The 19,253-nt window shown below is 41.1% G+C and overlaps 1 protein-coding gene across 1 annotated transcript; it reads left to right on the top strand.

Moving 5' to 3' along the window:
• Positions 1-401: 401 nt before the first annotated feature.
• LOC109898921 (galanin receptor type 2) lies at positions 402-13,881 on the top strand. The gene is made up of 2 exons (XM_020493976.1): positions 402-748; positions 13,119-13,881. Exons 1-2 carry the CDS (start codon positions 402-404, stop codon positions 13,879-13,881), a joined length of 1,110 nt encoding a protein of 369 aa, XP_020349565.1.
• Positions 13,882-19,253: the final 5,372 nt, after the last annotated feature.

Raw genomic sequence — 19,253 nt, 5'->3', positions numbered from 1 at the left:
AGATAAAAAAATATATACTCTAGGAATTATACTGAAGATGGGAAGGATGTGAATGTGGCTTGATATTGATAATACGCTTGAGTGAAAATGCAAGACGGTGAAAAGAGATGTTATCGTAGGTGGTGTGTGACAGAGAGAGAAAGAGGAAGGACACCCCTCTTAGCTCAGCCAGAGACAGAAAACACTATCCCCCTTTTGTCCGAGATAGGAGGACTAGACTAGACAGGGGGTGGATGCTTAAACTTTCCACCTCTTTGAACAACCAAGTATTTTTCGATGCTTAGAACATGTGCGCGTTACGCAGCATCTGAAAATGAACAATGCGTTTATGAAATTCACTAAATAAAGGATTTAAAATACCGAAACCTCAGATTTATGAAGGAGTTTAATAAAAAATAACAATGAATAACTCTGTGCAGAACCAAACTGTTGCGAACTGGAGAACGGAATCAGTTATCATTTCTCTGGTCTTCTCGCTCATCTTCTTCGTCGGTACCTTGGGGAACGGATTGGTGCTCACTGTCCTCCTCTGGAACGGACAGATGAACACCAAAACAACAAACCTATTTATTCTGAACCTCGGCGTGGCAGACGTGTGCTTTATAGTGTTCTGCGTACCTTTTCAAGCCACTATCTACACTATGGATGAATGGGTATTTGGACCGGTCTTGTGCAAAGTCGTACACTTTATCATCTACCTTACCATGTATGCCAGCATCTTTACGCTCACCGCTGTGTCGTTGGACAGGTGCGTTTCACTTACCGTTAACAACTGTTATATTTTTTTTTTTTCAGCAAAAATGTATATTGACAATGTAACAATAAATTCATTAAACTCCAACTATATATATATAGTTGAAATGGGTCATGATAGTTTAAATGGGTCGTATGTTGTGAAAGATAAAATTTTAAGTAGTTTAATAATTTTATTGTTATATTATCAATATACATTTTTGCTGAAAAATACTTGTTCATTGCGGAAGATCAGTCTTTTTACCCCATTTATATACAGTACTGTAATGGTATGAAGATGGTCTATAGGCAAATAGCCTACAGAGGGAAAGTGAGAAAGGGTGCATGTTAGTCAATCTAGATCATTTTGTTCAGGGACACTCTCTGACCAATTAAACCATTTGAAAGAACACTCTGAGTTCCTTAAAAATATTTAAAAAATGTGGAGGTGTTGGCTCTACACAGCCAAAGATTATATTGACAAGCCGAGTGACCAGCTCTAAGGATGGAAATACATGTCCATAAAAAGATGGAAGGCAGACGAGAGGATGCGAGATCAGGTGGGAACATTGTAGCCAATGAGCGGGCAGATACGCGTGTGAGCAACAGGCACAACTCCGATATAACATATACAAGTTGCCGAAATGCAACGTCTTCCACTTAGTCAAAAGTTTGGAAACACCGACTCATTCAAGGGCTTTTCTTTATTTTACTATTTTCTACATTGTAGAATTGCAGTGAAGACATCAAAACTATGAAATAACACATATGGAATCATGTAGTAATCAAAAAAAGTGTTCAACAAATCAAAATACACTACAGTGTAAAATAACATCAAATTGGTCAGAAATACAGTGTAGACATTGTTAATTTGTTAATTTGTAAATGACTAGTGTAGCTGGAAACGGCTGTTTTTTTTTATTGAATATCTATATAGAGGCCCATTATCAGCAACCATCACACCTGTGTTCCAATGGCACGTTGTGTTAGCTAATCCAAGTTTAGCATTTTTAAAGGCTAATTGATCATTAGAAAATCCTTTTGCAATTATGTTAGCACAGCTGAAAACTGTTGTCCTGATTAAAGAAGCAATAAAAATGGCCTTCTTTAGACTAGTTGGGTATCTGGAGCATCAGAATTTGTGGGTTATATTACAGGCTCAAAATGGCTAAAAAGAAAGAACTCTCTTATGAAACTCGTCAGTCTATTCTTGTTCTGAGAAATGAAAGCTATTACATGTGAGAAATTGCCAAGAAACTGAAGATCTCGTACAATGCTGTGTACTACTCCTTGAACAGAACTAACACGTTGTGCCATTGGAACACAGGAGTGATAATTGCTGATAATGGGCCTCTGTACGCCTATGTAGATATTCCATTAAAAATAGCCGTTTCCAGCTACGATAGTCATTTACAACATTATCAATGTCTACACTGTATTTCTGATCAATTTGATGTTATTTTAATAGACAAATGTGTTTTTCTTTCAAAAACAAGGACATTTCTATGTGACCGCAAACTTTTGAACGGTAGTGTATATTTTATATTCTAGATTCTTCAAAGTAGCCACCCTTTGCCTTGATGACAGCTTTGCAAAAACTTTGCATTCTCTCATCCAGCTTAACCTGGAATGCTTTTCCAACAGTGTTGAAAGAGTTCTCACATATGCTGAGCACTTGTTGGCTGCTTTTCCTTCACTATGTGGTCCAACTCTTCCCAAACCATGGGTTGAGGTCAGGTGATTGTGGAGGCCAAGTCATCTGATGCAACACTCCATAAATCTCCTTCTTGGTCAAATAGCCCTTACACAGCCTGGAGATGTTATTGTCCTGTTGAAAAATAAATGGTTGTCCCAATAAACGCAAAACAGATGGGATGGCATATCGCTGCAGAATGCTGTGGTAGCCATGCTGGTTAAGTGTGCCTTTGAATTCTAAGTATACCACTGACAATGTCACCAGAAAAGCACCCCCACACCACAAAACCTCCTCCTCCATGCTTCACGGTGGGAACCACACATGGGGAGATCATCCGTTCACCTACTCTGCGTCTCACAAAGCACAAAGACACGGCGGTTTGAACCAAAAATCTAAAATTTGGACTCATCAGACCGAAGGACAGATTTACACATGTCTAATGTCTATTGCTTGTGCTTCTTGGCCCAGCAAGTCTCTTCTTATTATTGGTGTCCTTTGGTAGTGGTTTCTTTGAAGCAATTCGACCATAAAGGCCTGATTCACGCAGTCCCCTCTGAACAGTTGATGTTGAGATATGTCTGTTACTTTAACTCTGTGAAGCATTTATTTGGGCTGCAATTTCTGAGGCTTGTAACTCTAAGTAACTTATCATAGGTAACTCTGGGTCTTCCTTTCCTGTGGTGGTCCTCATGAGAGCAAGTTTCATCATAGAGCTTGATGGTTTTTGCGACTGCACTTAAAGAATCGTTCAAAGTTCTTAATGTTCCGTATTGCCTGACCTTCATGTCTCTTAAGGATCTGACCCCCTTTTTTTTGCCTAAATGTCATACCCAAATCTAATTGCCTGTTGCTCAGGACTTGAAGCAAGGATATGCATATTCTGATACCATTTGAAAGGAAACACTTTGAAGTTTGTGGAAATGTGAAATTAATGAGAATATGAAACATAAAAGATATACAAACAAAAAAACGTGTTTTCAAAAAACAATTGTTCTGTCATCTTTGAAATGCAAGAGAAAGACCATAATATAATATTGCATTTTAGGCGCAATTTAGATTTTGGCCACTAGGTTTTAGATTAACTGTCTTCAAAGTAATGACTCAGGACGTCGGGTTTGATATGAAAGCTTCTTTTAGTAATAATACTTGTTCACGTTACAATTAACAACTTTAGATTCTACAGAGCAATGCAAACAAGATGCTAGTGAAAAAGTCAGCTTAATCACTTTGCACCTGCACGTAACTGGCGCGTTATCTCTCTCATTCCTGTCGCAAGGAATTCTGGAACTTGCAGTCAAAAGTGTAATTCAATACTAACCAATACAATTACATGTGTAAATAACTGTAAATAAATATCTTTAGATACAGCTCAATGAATTAACTTAAACATTAACTCTGTAACACATTAAAGTTACAACACTAGGTGACAGAGGTGTCTGTGCAACGTTTCAGATTGATCCAGTGAAGCGTTGCAATAATAGACAATATTTTTTATCAAGTCCGCCCAAATGTGCCGAATTGGTCAATTGATACAGTTCAAGTACATAACTATAGAGAACATATAAACATTATATGGTAATACAAAATGTAAGTTTACACACTCCCAGGAATGTCATACATGATGGATCATTAGCTTATTGACTAACTTTCACACATCTAGATGGCCAGGCGGGGTGGGTGTGGAGCCAGAGACAGCAGGGGTTCAAACTGTAGAACCCAGTTCCTACATTTTAATATTAAGATGGATTTTCTCAAACAAACTATGCTACATTTTTATCTCTGGGACCCTCAGGATGACAAATCAGAGCAAGATTACTGAATGTAAGTACATTATTTCACTTCAGAGGTGAATGTAACCAGTTGCCGGGAGTTTTTTGTTGTTGTGCACTCTCAAACAATAGCATGGTATGTTTTCACTGTAATAGCTACTGTAAATTGGACAGTGCAGTTCGATTAACAATAATGTAATCTTTCTGCCTATATAAGACATGTCTATGTCCTGGAAAGTTTGATGTTACTTACAACACCATGATAATCACATTAGCGCACGTTAGCTAAACCATCCCGGTATAGGGACACCGATCCCGTAGAGGTTTAAGTAATGATGGACTGTCATTTCGCTTTCCTTATTTGAGCTGTTCTTGCCATAATATGGACTTGGTCTTTAACCAAATAGGGCTATCTTCTGTATACAACCCTTACCTAATCACTACACAAATGATTTAAGAAGGAAAGAAAAACCCTTGAATGAGTAAGTGTGGTACTGTATATCACTGCATTGGTTACAACCTGACCATTAGGAAACTTCAAGCATCAGTTGTTCTAGACGGCTGTGTGATAACGCTCTCGGTAGCTGATGTGCGCAAGACCTTTAAACAGGTCAACGTTCACAAAGCCGCGGGGCCAGGCGGATTACCAGGATGTGTACTCCAAGCATGCGCGGATCAACTGGCAAGTGTCTTCACTGAATTTTTCAATCTCTCCCTGACCAAGTCTGTAATACCTGCATGTTTCTTGCAGACCACCAAGGAAGCGAAGGTAACCTGCCTAAATTATTATCGCCCCGTAGCACTCATGTCGGTAGCCATGAAGTGCTTTGAAAGGCTGGTCATGGCTCACATCAACAGCATCCTCCCGGATACCCTAGACCCACATTACCCTCTCCCACCTAGACAAAAGGAACACCTATGAAAGAATGCTGTTCAAAAAACGTCATAGTGCCCACATACCTCATCTCTAAGCAAAGGGCCCTGGGACTAAACACCTCCCTCTGCTACTGGATCCTGGACTTATTGATGGGCCACCCCCAGGTGGTAAGGGTAAGCAACAACATATCTGCTACGCTGATCATCAACACTGGGGCCCCTCAGCCATGTGTGCTTTAGTCCCCTCTTGTACTCCCTGTTCACCCACTACTGCATGGCCAAACACAACTCCAACACCATCATTAAGTATGATGACAACAGTGATATGCCTGATCACTGACAACGATGAGACAGCCTATTGGGAGGAGTCCGGAGACTGCCAGGACAACAACCTCTCCCTCAATGTGAGCAAGACAAAGGAGCTGATGGTGGACTACAGGAAAATACGGGCCGAACAAGCCCCCATTAATATCGACGGGGCTGTAGTGGAGCAGGTCGAGAGAGGTTGAGATCTTCAAGTTTGTTGGTGTCCACATCACCAATGAACTACCATGGTCCAAACACACCAGACAGTAGTGAAGAGGGCATGACAAAATCTTTTCCCCCTCAGGAGACTGAAAATATGTGGTAATGGGTCCTCAGTTTCTCAAAACGTTGTACAGCCGCACCGTCGAGAGCATCCTGACCGGTTGCATCACCACCTGGTATGGTAACTGCTCGTTATCTGACCGTGAGGCGCTACAGAGGGTAGTGTGTACAGCCCAGTACATCACTGGGGCCAGGCATCCTGCCATCCAGGACCTATATACTAGTCGGTGTCAGAGGAAAGCCCCAAAAAATGTCAGACTCCGGTCACAGACTGTTTTCTCTGCTACCGCACGGCAACCGGTACCGGAGCACCCAAGGCTCGGACCAAAAGGCTCCTTAACAGCTTCTACCGCCATGCCATAAGACTGCTGAACAATTAATAAAATGGCCACCATATTATTTACATTGACACCCCCTCCATTTGTTTTTTACACTGCTGCTACTTGCTGTTTATTATCTATGCATAATCACGTCACCCCTACCTACATGTAAAAAATTACCTCGACTAACCTGTACCCCTGCACATTCACTCTGTACTAGTACCCCCTGTATATAGAGCCTCATTAGTGTTATTTTATTGTGTTACTTTTTATAGTTTTTTACTTTAGTTTATTTGGTAAATATTTTCTTAACTCTTTCTTGAACTGCGCTGTTGGTTAAGGGCTTGTAATTAAGAATTTCATGGTAAGGTCTACACATGTATTCGGCGCAGGTGACAAATAAAGTTTGCTTTGATTAGATATCAGCAATTTTTTGTTGACCAAATTCAATACTCTCTCCTTGATCTCCATACAAAAATACCGCACTTCGTGGTCTTGTTTTTGTGGACAGATTTCGGGCAGAGTAAACGCTTTGGCTTCGTTTCTTCCTCTCTAATACAGTCAATACACGCAGTCAGTCAGGAAAGCTAAGGCCAGCTTCTTCAGGCAGAAGTTTGCATCCTGTAGCTCCAACTCCAAAAAGTTCTGGGACACTGTGAAGTCCATGGAGAACAAGAGCACCTCCTCCCAGCTGCCCACTGCACTGAGGCTAGGTAACACGGTCACCACGATAAATCCATGATTATCGAAAACTTCAACAAGCATTTCTCAACAGCTGGCCATGCCTTCTGCCTGGCTACTCTAACCTCGGCCAACTGCTCCGCCCCCCCCCCCCCCCCGCAGCTACTCGCCCAAGCCTCTCCAGGTTCTCCTTTACCCAAATCCAGATAGCAGATGTTCTGAAAGAGCTGCAAAACCTGGACCCGTACAAATCAGCTGGGCTTGACAATCTGGACCCTCTATTTCTGAAACTATCCGCCGCCATTGTCGCAACCCCGATTACCAGCCTGTTCAACCCCTCTTTCATATCGTCTGAGATCCCCAAGGATTGGAAAGCTGCTGCAGTCATCCCCCTCTTCAAAGGGGGAGACACCCTGGACCCAAACTGTTACAGACCTATATCCATCCTGCCCTGCCTATCTAAGGTCTTCGAAAGCCAAGTCAACAAACAGGTCACTGACCATCTCGAATCCCACCGTACCTTCTCCGCTGTGCAATCTGGTTTCCGAGCCGGTCACGGGTGCACCTCAGCCACGCTCAAGGTACTAAACGATATCATAACCGCCATCGATAAAAGACAGTACTGTGCAGCTGTCTTCATCGACCTTGCCAAGGCTTTCGACTCTGTCAATCACCATATTCTTATCGGCAGACTCAGTAGCCTCGGTTTTTCAGATGACTGCCTTGCCTGGTTCACCAATTACTTTGCAGACAGAGTTCAGTGTGTCAAATCGGAGGGCATGCTGTCCGGTCCTCTGGCAGTCTCTATGGGGGTTCCACAGGGTTCAATCCTCGGGCCGACTCTTTTCTCTGTATATATCAATGATGTTGCTCTTGCTGTGGGCGATTCCCTGATCCACCTCTACACAGACGACACCATTCTATATACTTCCGGCCCGTCCTTGGACACTGTGCTATCTAACCTCCAAACGAGCTTCAATGCCATACAGCACTCCTTCCGTGGCCTCCAACTACTCCAAATGCATGCTTTTCAACCGTTCGCTGCCTGCACCCGCACGCCTGACCAGCATCACCACCCTGGATGGTTCCGACCTTGAATATGTGGACATCTATAAGTACCTAGGTGTCTGGCTAGACTGTAAACTCTCCTTCCAGACTCATATCAAACATCTCCAATCGAAAATCAAATCAAGAGTTGGCTTTCTATTCCGCAACAAAGCCTCCTTCACTCACGCCGCCAAACTTACCCTAGTAAAACTGACTATCCTACCGATCCTCGACTTTGGCGATGTCATCTACAAAATTGCTTCCAACACTCTACTCAGCAAACTGGATGCAGTTTATCACAGTGCCAAACGTTTTGTCACTAAAGCACCTTATACCACCCACCACTGCGACTTGTATGCTCTAGTCGTCTGGCCCTCGCTACATATTCGTCGCCAGACCCACTGGCTCCAGGTCATCTACAAGTCCATGCTAGGTAAAGCTCCGCCTTATCTCAGTTCACTGGTCACGATGGCAACACCCATCCGTAGCACGCGCTCCAGCAGGTGTATCTCACTGATCATCCCTAAAGCCAACACCTCATTTGGCCGCCTTTCGTTCCAGTTCTCTGCTGCCTGTGACTGGAACGAATTGCAAAAATCGCTGATGTTGGAGACTTTTATCTCCCTCACCAACTTCAAACATCTGCTATCTGAGCAGCTAACCGATCGCTGCAGCTGTACATAGTCTATCGGTAAATAGCCCACCCATTTTTACCTACCTCATCCCCATACTGTTTTTATTTATTTACTTTTCTGCTCTTTTGCACACCAATATCTCTACCTGTACATGACCATCTGATCATTTATCACTCCAGTGTTAATCTGCAAAATTTTAATTATTCGCCTACCTCCTCATGCCTTTTGCACACAATGTATATAGACTCCCCTTTTTTTTCTACTGTGTTATTGACTTGTTAATTGTTTACTCCATGTGTAACTCTGTGTTGTCTGTTCACACTGCTATGCTTTATCTTGGCCAGGTCGCAGTTGCAAATGAGAACTTGTTCTCAACTAGCCTACCTGGTTAAATAAAGATGAAAAAAAAATCAAAATTAAAATTAAAAAAAACATCAGTGTTTAGGGTACAATCAGGGCAGGGCAAAGACCTTCTGAGGGGCAGGTGCTCAAAGTGAAAAGAAATAGGGATTATAAAGGACATTGTGTGACATCACAAAATCTCAAATTTGAATACACCAATGGTAACACCTTATTCTTATTGGGGCGGCCGGTAGTCTAGTGGTTACAGCTTTGGGCCAGTAACCAAAAGATTGCTAGATTGAATGACAAGGTAAAAATATGTTGTTCTGCCCCTGAACAAGGCAATTAACCCACTGTTCCTAGGCTGTCATTTTAAATAAGAATTTGTTCTTAACTGACTTGCCTAGTTTAATAAAGGTTAAAAAATATCTTATCTAATTAAAATATATACCACAGAAGTCGTGTTCAGAGGCGTGTGGTTTACATAACTAGGTAGTGTCAAAACTTTACTGCAGCGTGTCAGCAAATATAATTTGAGATTTAAGGCAAAGATACTTATAGATTTCCGCTTTCATTTGTGTCTGGTGCTAGCTAGTAATTGGGCGGATTCAATTATGCTGACCGGATGGAAACCGGGCAAAGGCCTGTTAATGTGATCTGGTGAAAAGGTGGAGGGAGAAGCATGAGTGCCCTTCTCAAATCATGACAGTAATCTATACAGAGTAATTTTTGTCAACAAGGCAGCAGGGTGCATCATTCAGAAACATACATCTCTTTTCCATAATATCTATTTTTAAATGTTCTCACTTGTTTTCATTGGGATGGTAGATAAAGCTCAAAAGCAATCCCTGTTGCATGTGAAAACACAGAATCCTACTCATTGCTCCACATGCTCCTTTTTTAAATTTAACTAGGCAAGCCAGTTAAGAACAAATTGTTATTTTACAATGACGGCCTACGCTGGTCAAACCCTCCCCAAACCCGGACAACACTGGGCCAATTGTGCGCCACCCTATGGGACTCCTGATCACAGCCAGTTGACATACAGCCCAGGATCAAATCAGGGTCTGTAGTGACGCCTCTAGCACTGAGATGCAGTGCTGTAGACTGCTGCGCCACTCAGGAGCGCTCCTATGTCACTTTGCTTTGAGCTGACTTTGCGTGGGCTTCGAAAGGGGCACCTGGATCAGGCTCCGGAGGCAGCCCGGACCCAAAAGGAATGCAATCAACTTTCACCTGGTGCACAACACGCCTACACAGGCGCCCGAGCATGATTAATCGAACCCCCTCACTGGCTAGCTCGGTCTTCAGACAGCATGGAACAAAATGGGAGGAAGGGTTGCCCAAAACTCTTACGCAGTTGTTAAGTCATTACATCAAGAGACATGCCAAAACAGAAAATCGACACAGCTGTCTTGACATCATTGATACTCAATATACTATATATTCAATCATAAGTTGAGGTGGAAATTGTCCAAGGTGAACTAACTTGTCAGTGCTGACAGTTCCATTTGGGCTAGTTAGCAAAATTATACAGCCAAAATTGTGTCTATATTAATGCTGTTAACCAAACAGTTGGATAAGCAAATAACTTTTGAAACCATGATGTAATGTATGACATGATTGTATGTTGCATACATATCAATGTTGTTTGAGTTGCTTTGTGTATCAGTGTAACAGTATTGCTTCTGTCCCTCTCCTCGCCCCGCTGCACACATAGACAACAGCAACCCTCGAAGCATTGTTACCCATCGCTCCTCAAAAGCCAGCAGCCCTTACAGAGCAAGGAGAACAACTACTTCAAGGTCTCAGAGCGAGTGAAGTCACCAATTGAAACGCTATTAGCGCGCACCCCGCTAACTAGCTAGCCATTTCACATCGGTTACATCCGCAAATTTGCTTGAGATAATACCACTACAACACTACTCACTGAGTCCATGGTGCTTGACATAGGCATTTTCAAAGAACTGTCAGTCAAAGTCAGCTCCCCACCCACTTATCCTAATACCTCCCCACCCACATAGTCTGCCTTTTTAAACTTCCTGGTAGTTTGACATGTGAGAAAAACTGAAATTTTTCTCAATTTTTTTGCATTTTTATTGTGAAAGAATATTATGGGAGATGTTTTAGTCACGCAAAAGGCTATTCTATATGGGAATCAGAATGACTGTTTGGGACCTTTAAAATATGTTTCTTTCCATTTGTCAAATGGCAGATGCACAGAGCAGAATTTGGCTGCTGGAATTAATTTGTGTGTGGACGAACCTGCACAGGGCAATCAGATGAAAACATTGTGACTGGTTGTTTTTATGCCACATTAAAAGGTAATACATTTGTCTTAAGTTAATTGACATGTGTTCTACTAGGCCTACACATCTTATGAAATTAAAAGGGATTCTATATGTACTTCTAAGATTAGGCCCATAGTGCACACAAGCACACAAAAAAACAGTGGTTCTCAATAGTAACAAATAGGGGTTATTTGGCTTGTAACCATAGCAGAAACCTTTTTGTTGTTATATAGAACCCTTTTTTGAAGGTCCTACAAATAACCATGCACATAATGTTTTAAAAGGAACCTGTATGGTGCTATAAAGAACCATTTTCTAAGGTTTGCCTCATGCAACGTGACACATCCCCTTCACATAGAATTGATCAGGCTGTTGATTGTGGCCTGTGGAATGTTGTTCCACTCTTCAATGGCTATGCGAAGTTGCTGGATATTGGTGGGAACTGGAACACACTGTCGTACACGTCGATCCAGAGCATCCCAAGCATGCTTAATGGCTGAAATGTCATGCAGGCCATGGAAGAATGGGACATTTTCAGCTTCCAGGAATTGTGTACAGATCCTTGCAACATAGGTCCGTGCATTATCATGCTGAAACATGAGGTGATGGCGGCGGATGAATGGCACGACAACGGGCCTTAGGATCTCGTCATGGTATCTCTGTGTACTGAAATTGCCATAGATAAAATGCAATTGTGTACGTTGTCCGTAGCTTATGCCTCCCAACATTGAAATCAGAAAACCACTTGGCCACACAACGCCAAACGTCTGCCCGGTACTGTTGAAACCCGCGATTCATTTGTGAAGAGCACACTTCTCCAGCGTGCCAGCAGCAATTGCAAGTGATAATTTGCCCATTGAAGTCCGTTACAACGTCGGATTGCAGTCAGGTCAAGACCCTGGGGAGGATGACGAACACACAGATGAGCTTCCGTGAGACGGTTTCTGACAGTTTGTGCATAAATTCTTCGGTTGTGCAAACCCACATTTTCATCAGCTGTCCATGTGGCTGGTCTCAGATGATCTCGCAAGTGAAGAAGCCAGACCACGTGGTTACACATGTTCTGCGGTTGTGAGGCCGGTTGGACGTAGTGTCAAATTCTCTAAAATTATGTTGGGAGGTGGCTTTTGGTAGAGAAATTAACATTAAATTCTCTGGCAAAAGCTCTGGTGGACATTCCTGCAGTCAGCATGCCAATTGCACACTCCCTCAAAACTTGAGACATCTGTGACATTGTGTTGTGTGACAAAACTGCATATTTTAAAGTGGCCTTTTATTGTCCAGAGCACAGGGTGTACCAGTGTAATTATCATGCTGTTTAATCAGATTCTTGATATGCCGCACCTGTCAGGTGGATGGATTATCTTGGCAAAGGAGAAATGCTCACTAACAAAGATGTAAACAAATTTGTTCATAAAGCTTGAGAGAAATAAACTTAATTTGCATCTGAAAAATTTGAGGGATCTTTTATTTCAGCTCATGAAACATGGGACTACACATTGCATTTATATTTTTTATTTAATAAAATTATACAACACGACATATTAAAGAAACTGGAATAACACTCTCACTCACGGTTGCACAAAAAGACCTGGTTGCAAACCATGCCCCAAAATATTGTAATGCACCGCCCCTACATTTGAATGATCACTAAAAGAGCAAAGAACCCTTTTGAGAACTGGGTTCTCAAAATGGTTCTTTGAGTCCTTATGGTTCTAGATAGAACAATCATCCTTCTCTAAGAAGCCTTGTGGAAACCTCATTTTTTGTCTATGTAGGAGGTCGTGTAATGGAAATAAATTACATCTACTTTCAACCCTGCTTATAACATTTCTACAGCTAGGCGCTGGTAACTTCTGCTTGTGCAGCAGCAGGCAGACGACTGCAGTGCACGCTCGTGTGGAGGCAGAGTAGCGGGGAGAGGTGATTTTCCAAGATTCAAAATGAGAAATTAGCAAGTTTGATGGACAATTCTTTACGGGACAGGAGAAAATAAAAATGTATTCATAAGAAAATGCTACCAATCTGACAGGGCACTTTTTCTTATAGGAAGACATACCTGGGTATTATATTATGTATCACTAAGTCCTGTCTGTCCAACTATCTGAGTCCACCTCTTCTTCCTATTGTTGACCCCCAAGGTATCTGGCCATCCGCTACCCTCTCCGTTCCAGGGAGATGAGGACCCATCGTAACGCCCTGACGTCCATCTGTGTGGTGTGGGGTTTGTCTCTGGTCTTCTCTGGCCCATACCTGAGCTACTACCGACAGATGGACCTGGACGGCACCGTGGTTTGCATCCCCGCCTGGCAGTTCCAGGACAGGCGCCTTATGGACGTCTGCACCTTCTTCTTCGGCTACCTCATCCCTGTCCTCATCCTCAGCCTGACCTACGCCAGAACCATCCGCTACCTGTGGACCACAGTGGACCCCATGAAGGACATGTCTGAGTCCAGGAGAGCAAAGAGGAAAGTCACCAAGATGATTATTATCGTAGCGGTGCTCTTCTGCCTCTGCTGGCTTCCCCATCACCTGGTTATACTGTGTATGTGGTTTGGTCACTTTCCGCTAAACCACACCACCTATATACTTCGTATTCTCTCTCACCTTGTGGCCTATGCTAACTCCTGCCTCAACCCTATAGTGTATGCCCTGGTGTCCAAACACTTCCGGAAGGGATTCCGGAAGGTGTTTGACTGTGTGTTGAGTAAGAGGGTGGTGAACCGGGTGCATGTGTTTCAGGCTGCGCATGTGGTCAGCACGGTGGAGGTGGGGTCCAGTGAGACATCCAATCAGAGCCTGGGGTCACAGCGTGGAGATAGTGTTGGACTGACCACATCTGGGGCCCTGGGCAAGAAGAATTTGGAGGCTCCGCTCATGGCAGTGGAGAGATTTTCTTTTTAAGCTAACTTCCTGCAATTCCAACCTGGACTCAGGGGTAGACATAACATAGTAAATCTGTCTCCCTCAATATAGCATGATATGTTAAGTTTCGTATGGAATTTGTGGATGTCCATTACCCATTTTGTATGATATATTACGAATTGCAATTCGTATGATATGTCACAAATTAAACACTTTTGTGGCTAATGTTAGCTAGGTGACTAGTTGGTTAATTTAAGCTAGGCTAGAGGTTAGGGGTTACGGGAAGGGTTAGCTAACGTACTAAGTAGTTGCAAATTAATAAATAGTTGCCCATGATGTGAACACTCAACCTTTGCATTGCTAGATGTTTGTTTTATATGCCCACCCATCATCCCGACCAACTTCCCACCTTTTGTTTTTAGCTTAGTAACCTTATGTCTTATTTAACCATACCAAACGTAACATATCATACTAATTAGAGTGTCACAGATTTACTTCTACTATGTTATGTCTAGTCTTTGAGGCCAGGCTAACAATTCTAAACATTTTTCCAAAGGGCAGAGAGAAAAATATGCTGTTTATAGCAAATTCTACACTTTTTGCCATGGAGCGGAGGGAAAATGTTGCCGTTTTAAATTAGATTTCCTACTATTCCACAAATTTTGCCATGGGGCTGAGAGATGATTTTTGAGTTTAAAGCATATTTCTTCCTATTCTATACAGTACATTTTGTCATTGGGCTGAGAGAAAATGTTCCCGATTTAAAGCTAATTTCTCTTACACCTTATGTTATCTGATCAGGTCAGGCTCTAGCCTTTTGGGGGCACTAAGTAAGTTTTGATTGGAGAATAATAATAATAATAATAATAAATAAGACACTGTCCAAGAAACAAACTGTCAGTGAACAGTCACCTGCTGAGGATGATGCTACTGAACCACAAAATGTTTACAATGCTAAATTCAACATGTAAATACTTAAGGGACAGTTCAAAATTGACAAACATTTTCACATTGTACTGTAAAAATACACACCCTCCTCCCTCATAGAATTAACTTAAAACAATGTTTACGACCACACCATAAAGAACAACAACATGGATATCAACTTTTCCACTTTAGTGTGCTTTTGAGGCACAGTCGATACCATCCAGAGCTGCGGCCCAAAAGGTTGCTGACCACCATAGATGAGCTCTCCCTGCCTGTTTCAATAGAACTGCACTATGACCAAAGCTGGCTGCAGACAATTATCAGCTAGGTGGAAATCAAATTTTACATTTTGATGCTATATTCATAAATATATAAAATATATGCAACTAATTTTCCATCAACAGGTTTCTATGCCACTGTTTGCATAGTTTGGATGCTGGAAAAATATTTTGGTGAACGTGCGCAGGTAGACTACAGGAGGTTTTAATGTAGCCTAATCAGATTAAAACATTGTGACTGGTTGTGTTTATGCCACACATAAAATTACATACATTTTAAAAGTGAAATAACAAATATTTTGTCTATATTGAAGCATTAGGTGTGCAAGTAATAGGATGGGAAGCAGAGTTAAGCTTTTCTGAATAACTGGGCCTGCTGGGAGCATATTATTATAAAACAACTGATCGAAATGGAATTAAATATGCCATTTACAAAATATAGTAGAATTGCCTTCACACTTGAAAGAAATTATGCAATTTATTATTCATTTCAATGTGGTGTTGTAGGCTAGTCTAGGTAGCCTTGTGCATCAACAACAAGAATTGAAGAAGAAAACCATCCTTATAATGGAATCAGAATTTAATTGGAATTTAGACTGCCTGAATTGGAATTGAATTGGAAAATAAAAACATAATTGGAATGAAATTTGAATAAAACATTCTAATTGTGCAAATTCCATTTACTGGATTTAATGCATTTAGCATTGAAATTGAATGCAGATGTTGTTTTAAATCAAATAATTAGAAGTATTACTGTTTATAAAAAAAAAAATATTTTGGTGATAGTGATTCAAGTGATAGTTCAGCCAAATGACATATTGGTTTCTTTACCCTTAAGCAGTCTATGAACTATGTCATTTTGTCGATGCATTTTATATGGAGGCAGAATTTGAATTCTTCTAATTTATTGTTTACTCAATTATTGCATCTACAACATATACATCTATAACATATGCCATTTAGCAGAAACCTTTATGAGAAGCAACTTACAGTGACGTACGCATATTTTTTTTTACCTAAGGGTGTTCCCGGGTATTGGGAATACCCTGAGGTGTTTGTCCCCATGTGCAGTTGCAAACCGTAGTCTGGCTTTTTTATGGCTGTTTTGGAGCAGTGGCTTCTTCCTTGCTGAGCGGCCTTTCAGGTTATGTCGAAATTGAACTCGTTTTACTGTGGGTATAGATACTTTTGTACCTGTTGGTAGAGCATGGCACTTGCAACGCCAGGGTTGTGGGTTTGATTCCCACGAGGGACCATTACAAAAATATATGCACTCACTACTGTAAATTGCTCTGGATATAAGTGTCTGCAAAATGACAAATATGTTGCCAGAGCCATGCGCTACCAACTGAGCACTGCAACATTCTGTATTGCTTACTTTTAGACTTGGAAAAATACATTATAAATGATGTCAGGGGACTGATCAAAATCATTCCCAGCATGCTGTTTTTCAAATTATTTGATTATATGTGTGTGTTTTTGGATGTACAAGAATTGTTATTTATATTATGTTGAGCAAAGACAAACAACAAATATTTTTGTAGTCTACTATAATCTGTTAGTGGTTGGAATTTTTTGCAACCGTTATTGAGATGGTGGAACCAGTTAATATGGTTTGGGTTGTTTGAGAGCAATATGTTCCCAACCTTGTCACAATGTATAAAGTTGGTGATGCAGTATTCTAAATTTGACATTTTGCTAGATTTCAGTGGGAATTAAACATCACCCTGAAGATCATTGAAATTTTATGAAATGTGTTGTATAACTCCAATACAGTTGTAGTCAGAAGTTTACATACACCTTAGACAAATACATTTAAACTCAGTTTATCACAGTTCTTGACATTGAATCTTTGTAAAAATTCCCTGTCTTAGGTCAGTTAGGAACAAGACTTTATTTTAAGAATGTGAAATGTCAGAATAATAGTAGAGAGAATGATTGATTTCAGCTTTTATTTCTTTCATCACATTCCCAGTGGGCCAGAAGTTTACATACACTCAATTAGTATTTGGTAGCATTGCCTTTAAATTGTTCAACTTGGATCAAACGTTTTGGGTAGCCTTCCACAAGCTTCTCACAATAAGTTGGGTGAATTTTGGCCATTCCTCCTGACAGAGCTGGTGTAACTGAGTCAGGTTTGTAGGCCTCCTTGCTCACACATGCTTTTTCAGTTCTGCCCACAAATTTTCAATAGGATTGAGGTCAGGGCTTTGTGATGGCCGCTCCAATACCTTGACCTTGTTATCCTGAAGCCATTTTGCTACAACTTTGGAAGTATGCTTGGGGTCATTGTCCCTTTGGAAGACCCATTTGCGACCAAGCTTTAACTTCCTGACAGATGTCTTGAGATGTTTCTTCAATATATCCACATAATTTTCCTACCTCATAAAACCATCTATTTTGTGAAGTGCACCAGTCCCTCCTGCAGCAAAGCACCCCCACAACATGATGCTGCCACCCCTGTGCTTCATGGTTGACACAACAATGGTCATTATGGCCAAACAGTTCTATTTTTGTTTCATCAGACCAGAGGACATTTCTCCAAAAAGTACAATCTTTGTCCCCATGTGCAGTTACAAACTGTAGTCTGGCTTTTTTATGTCTGTTTTGGAGCAGTGGCTTCTTCCTTGCTGAGTGGCCTTTCAGGTTATGTTGATATTGAACTTGTTTTACTGTACATATAGATACTTCTGTACCTGTTTCCTATAGCATCTTCACAAGGTCCTTTACTGCTGTTCTGGAATTCATTTGCCCTTTTCTCACCAAAGTACGTTCATCTCTAGAGGACAGAACACGTCTCCTTCCTGAGCGGTATGATGGTTGCGTCGTCCCATGTTTGTACAGATGAACATGGTACCTTCAGGCATTTGGACATTTCTCCCAATGATGAACAGGCTTGTGGAGGTCTACAATTCTTTTTCTGAGGTCTTGGTTGATTTCTTTTGATTTTCCCATGATATCAAGCAAAAAGGCACTGAGTATGAAGGTAGGCCTTGGAATACATCCACAGGTACACCTCCAATTGACTCAAATGATGTCAATTAGCCTATCAGAAGCTTTTAAAGACAAGACATAATTTTCTGGAATGTGCCAAGCTGATTAAAGGCACTGTCAACTTAGTGTATGTAAACTTCTGACCCACTGGAATTGTGATACAGTGAATGATAAGTGAAATTATCTGTCTGTAAACAATTGTTGGACAATATACTTGTGTCATGCACAAAGTAGATGCCCTAACTGACTTGCCAAAACTATAGTTTGTTAACAAGATATTTGTGGAGTTGTTGAAAAACTAGTTTTGATGACTCCAACCTAAGTGTATGTAAACTTCCGACTTCAACTGTACATAATTTTGCTGTGCAAAGGAGTGAACAGGCAATCAACAATGTACAGTCTGGTATTTTAACAACATTTTGATACACAAAAATGTGAACTCTTAATCAACCGCAACCTGCATTTAGAATAACTGCAAGCATTTGGAGCAGGGGGACTACCTACTGTACATCATTTAAACTGGAACAACCATCTCAGTTACGGGTGCAATAAGTCCAACTACTAACATATTTAATTAGCTTGGTAATAAGCTAATTCTGGGAAATTTGATCGGCATGGTTTTGACTGTGTTTTACTACAGAGTAAAAATGACACAATCACACTCAACTCTGGTTATTAACACCGACAGGTTCTTTTACAAACTGAGTGTTAATTTAACTCCTGAATAAATAAACATCTCATTCATTTTATGGAGAGTGGAGTTCCACTGTACCTTTAGTATTTTTCTTTATTTAGACAGATACATAGCATGAAATAAGGAGATGGGAATAACATACATATGTAACATTTACAAATGTTGTCAAGTGCTTAAATGCATAGTTCGAAAGAAGATTGGTGATAGAAATGAGAGGATCGTCCAGAGCCGTGGGCGTGTGGGCAACACTCCCAGCAACACGCTAATGTGTGCTTCCCCACCGGAGACCAAGGTTCAATTGAAGGATATGTTACATAAAGGGGTTTGTTTGAATATAAAAAAATGTATGATTTTTTTTTAGGTGTTTCCCAATCTCATTAAATCTCAATTTTTTTGTTTGTTGAGCATTGGGCTTTGTTCCACAGTGTGCCAAACAAATTGGGGGGAAAACTGTGTAATGTAATATTGAATAATACAGTAGCCACTACCGAATAGAGTATTTAGCATTTTCGGCATTA

Source organism: Oncorhynchus kisutch, linkage group LG11, assembly GCF_002021735.2.
Source record: "Oncorhynchus kisutch isolate 150728-3 linkage group LG11, Okis_V2, whole genome shotgun sequence".
NCBI classification, from domain to species: Eukaryota; Metazoa; Chordata; class Actinopteri; order Salmoniformes; family Salmonidae; genus Oncorhynchus; species Oncorhynchus kisutch.
The sequence above is the reverse complement of the archived record's forward strand: the minus strand, read 5'-3'. Positions and strand labels throughout refer to the sequence as shown.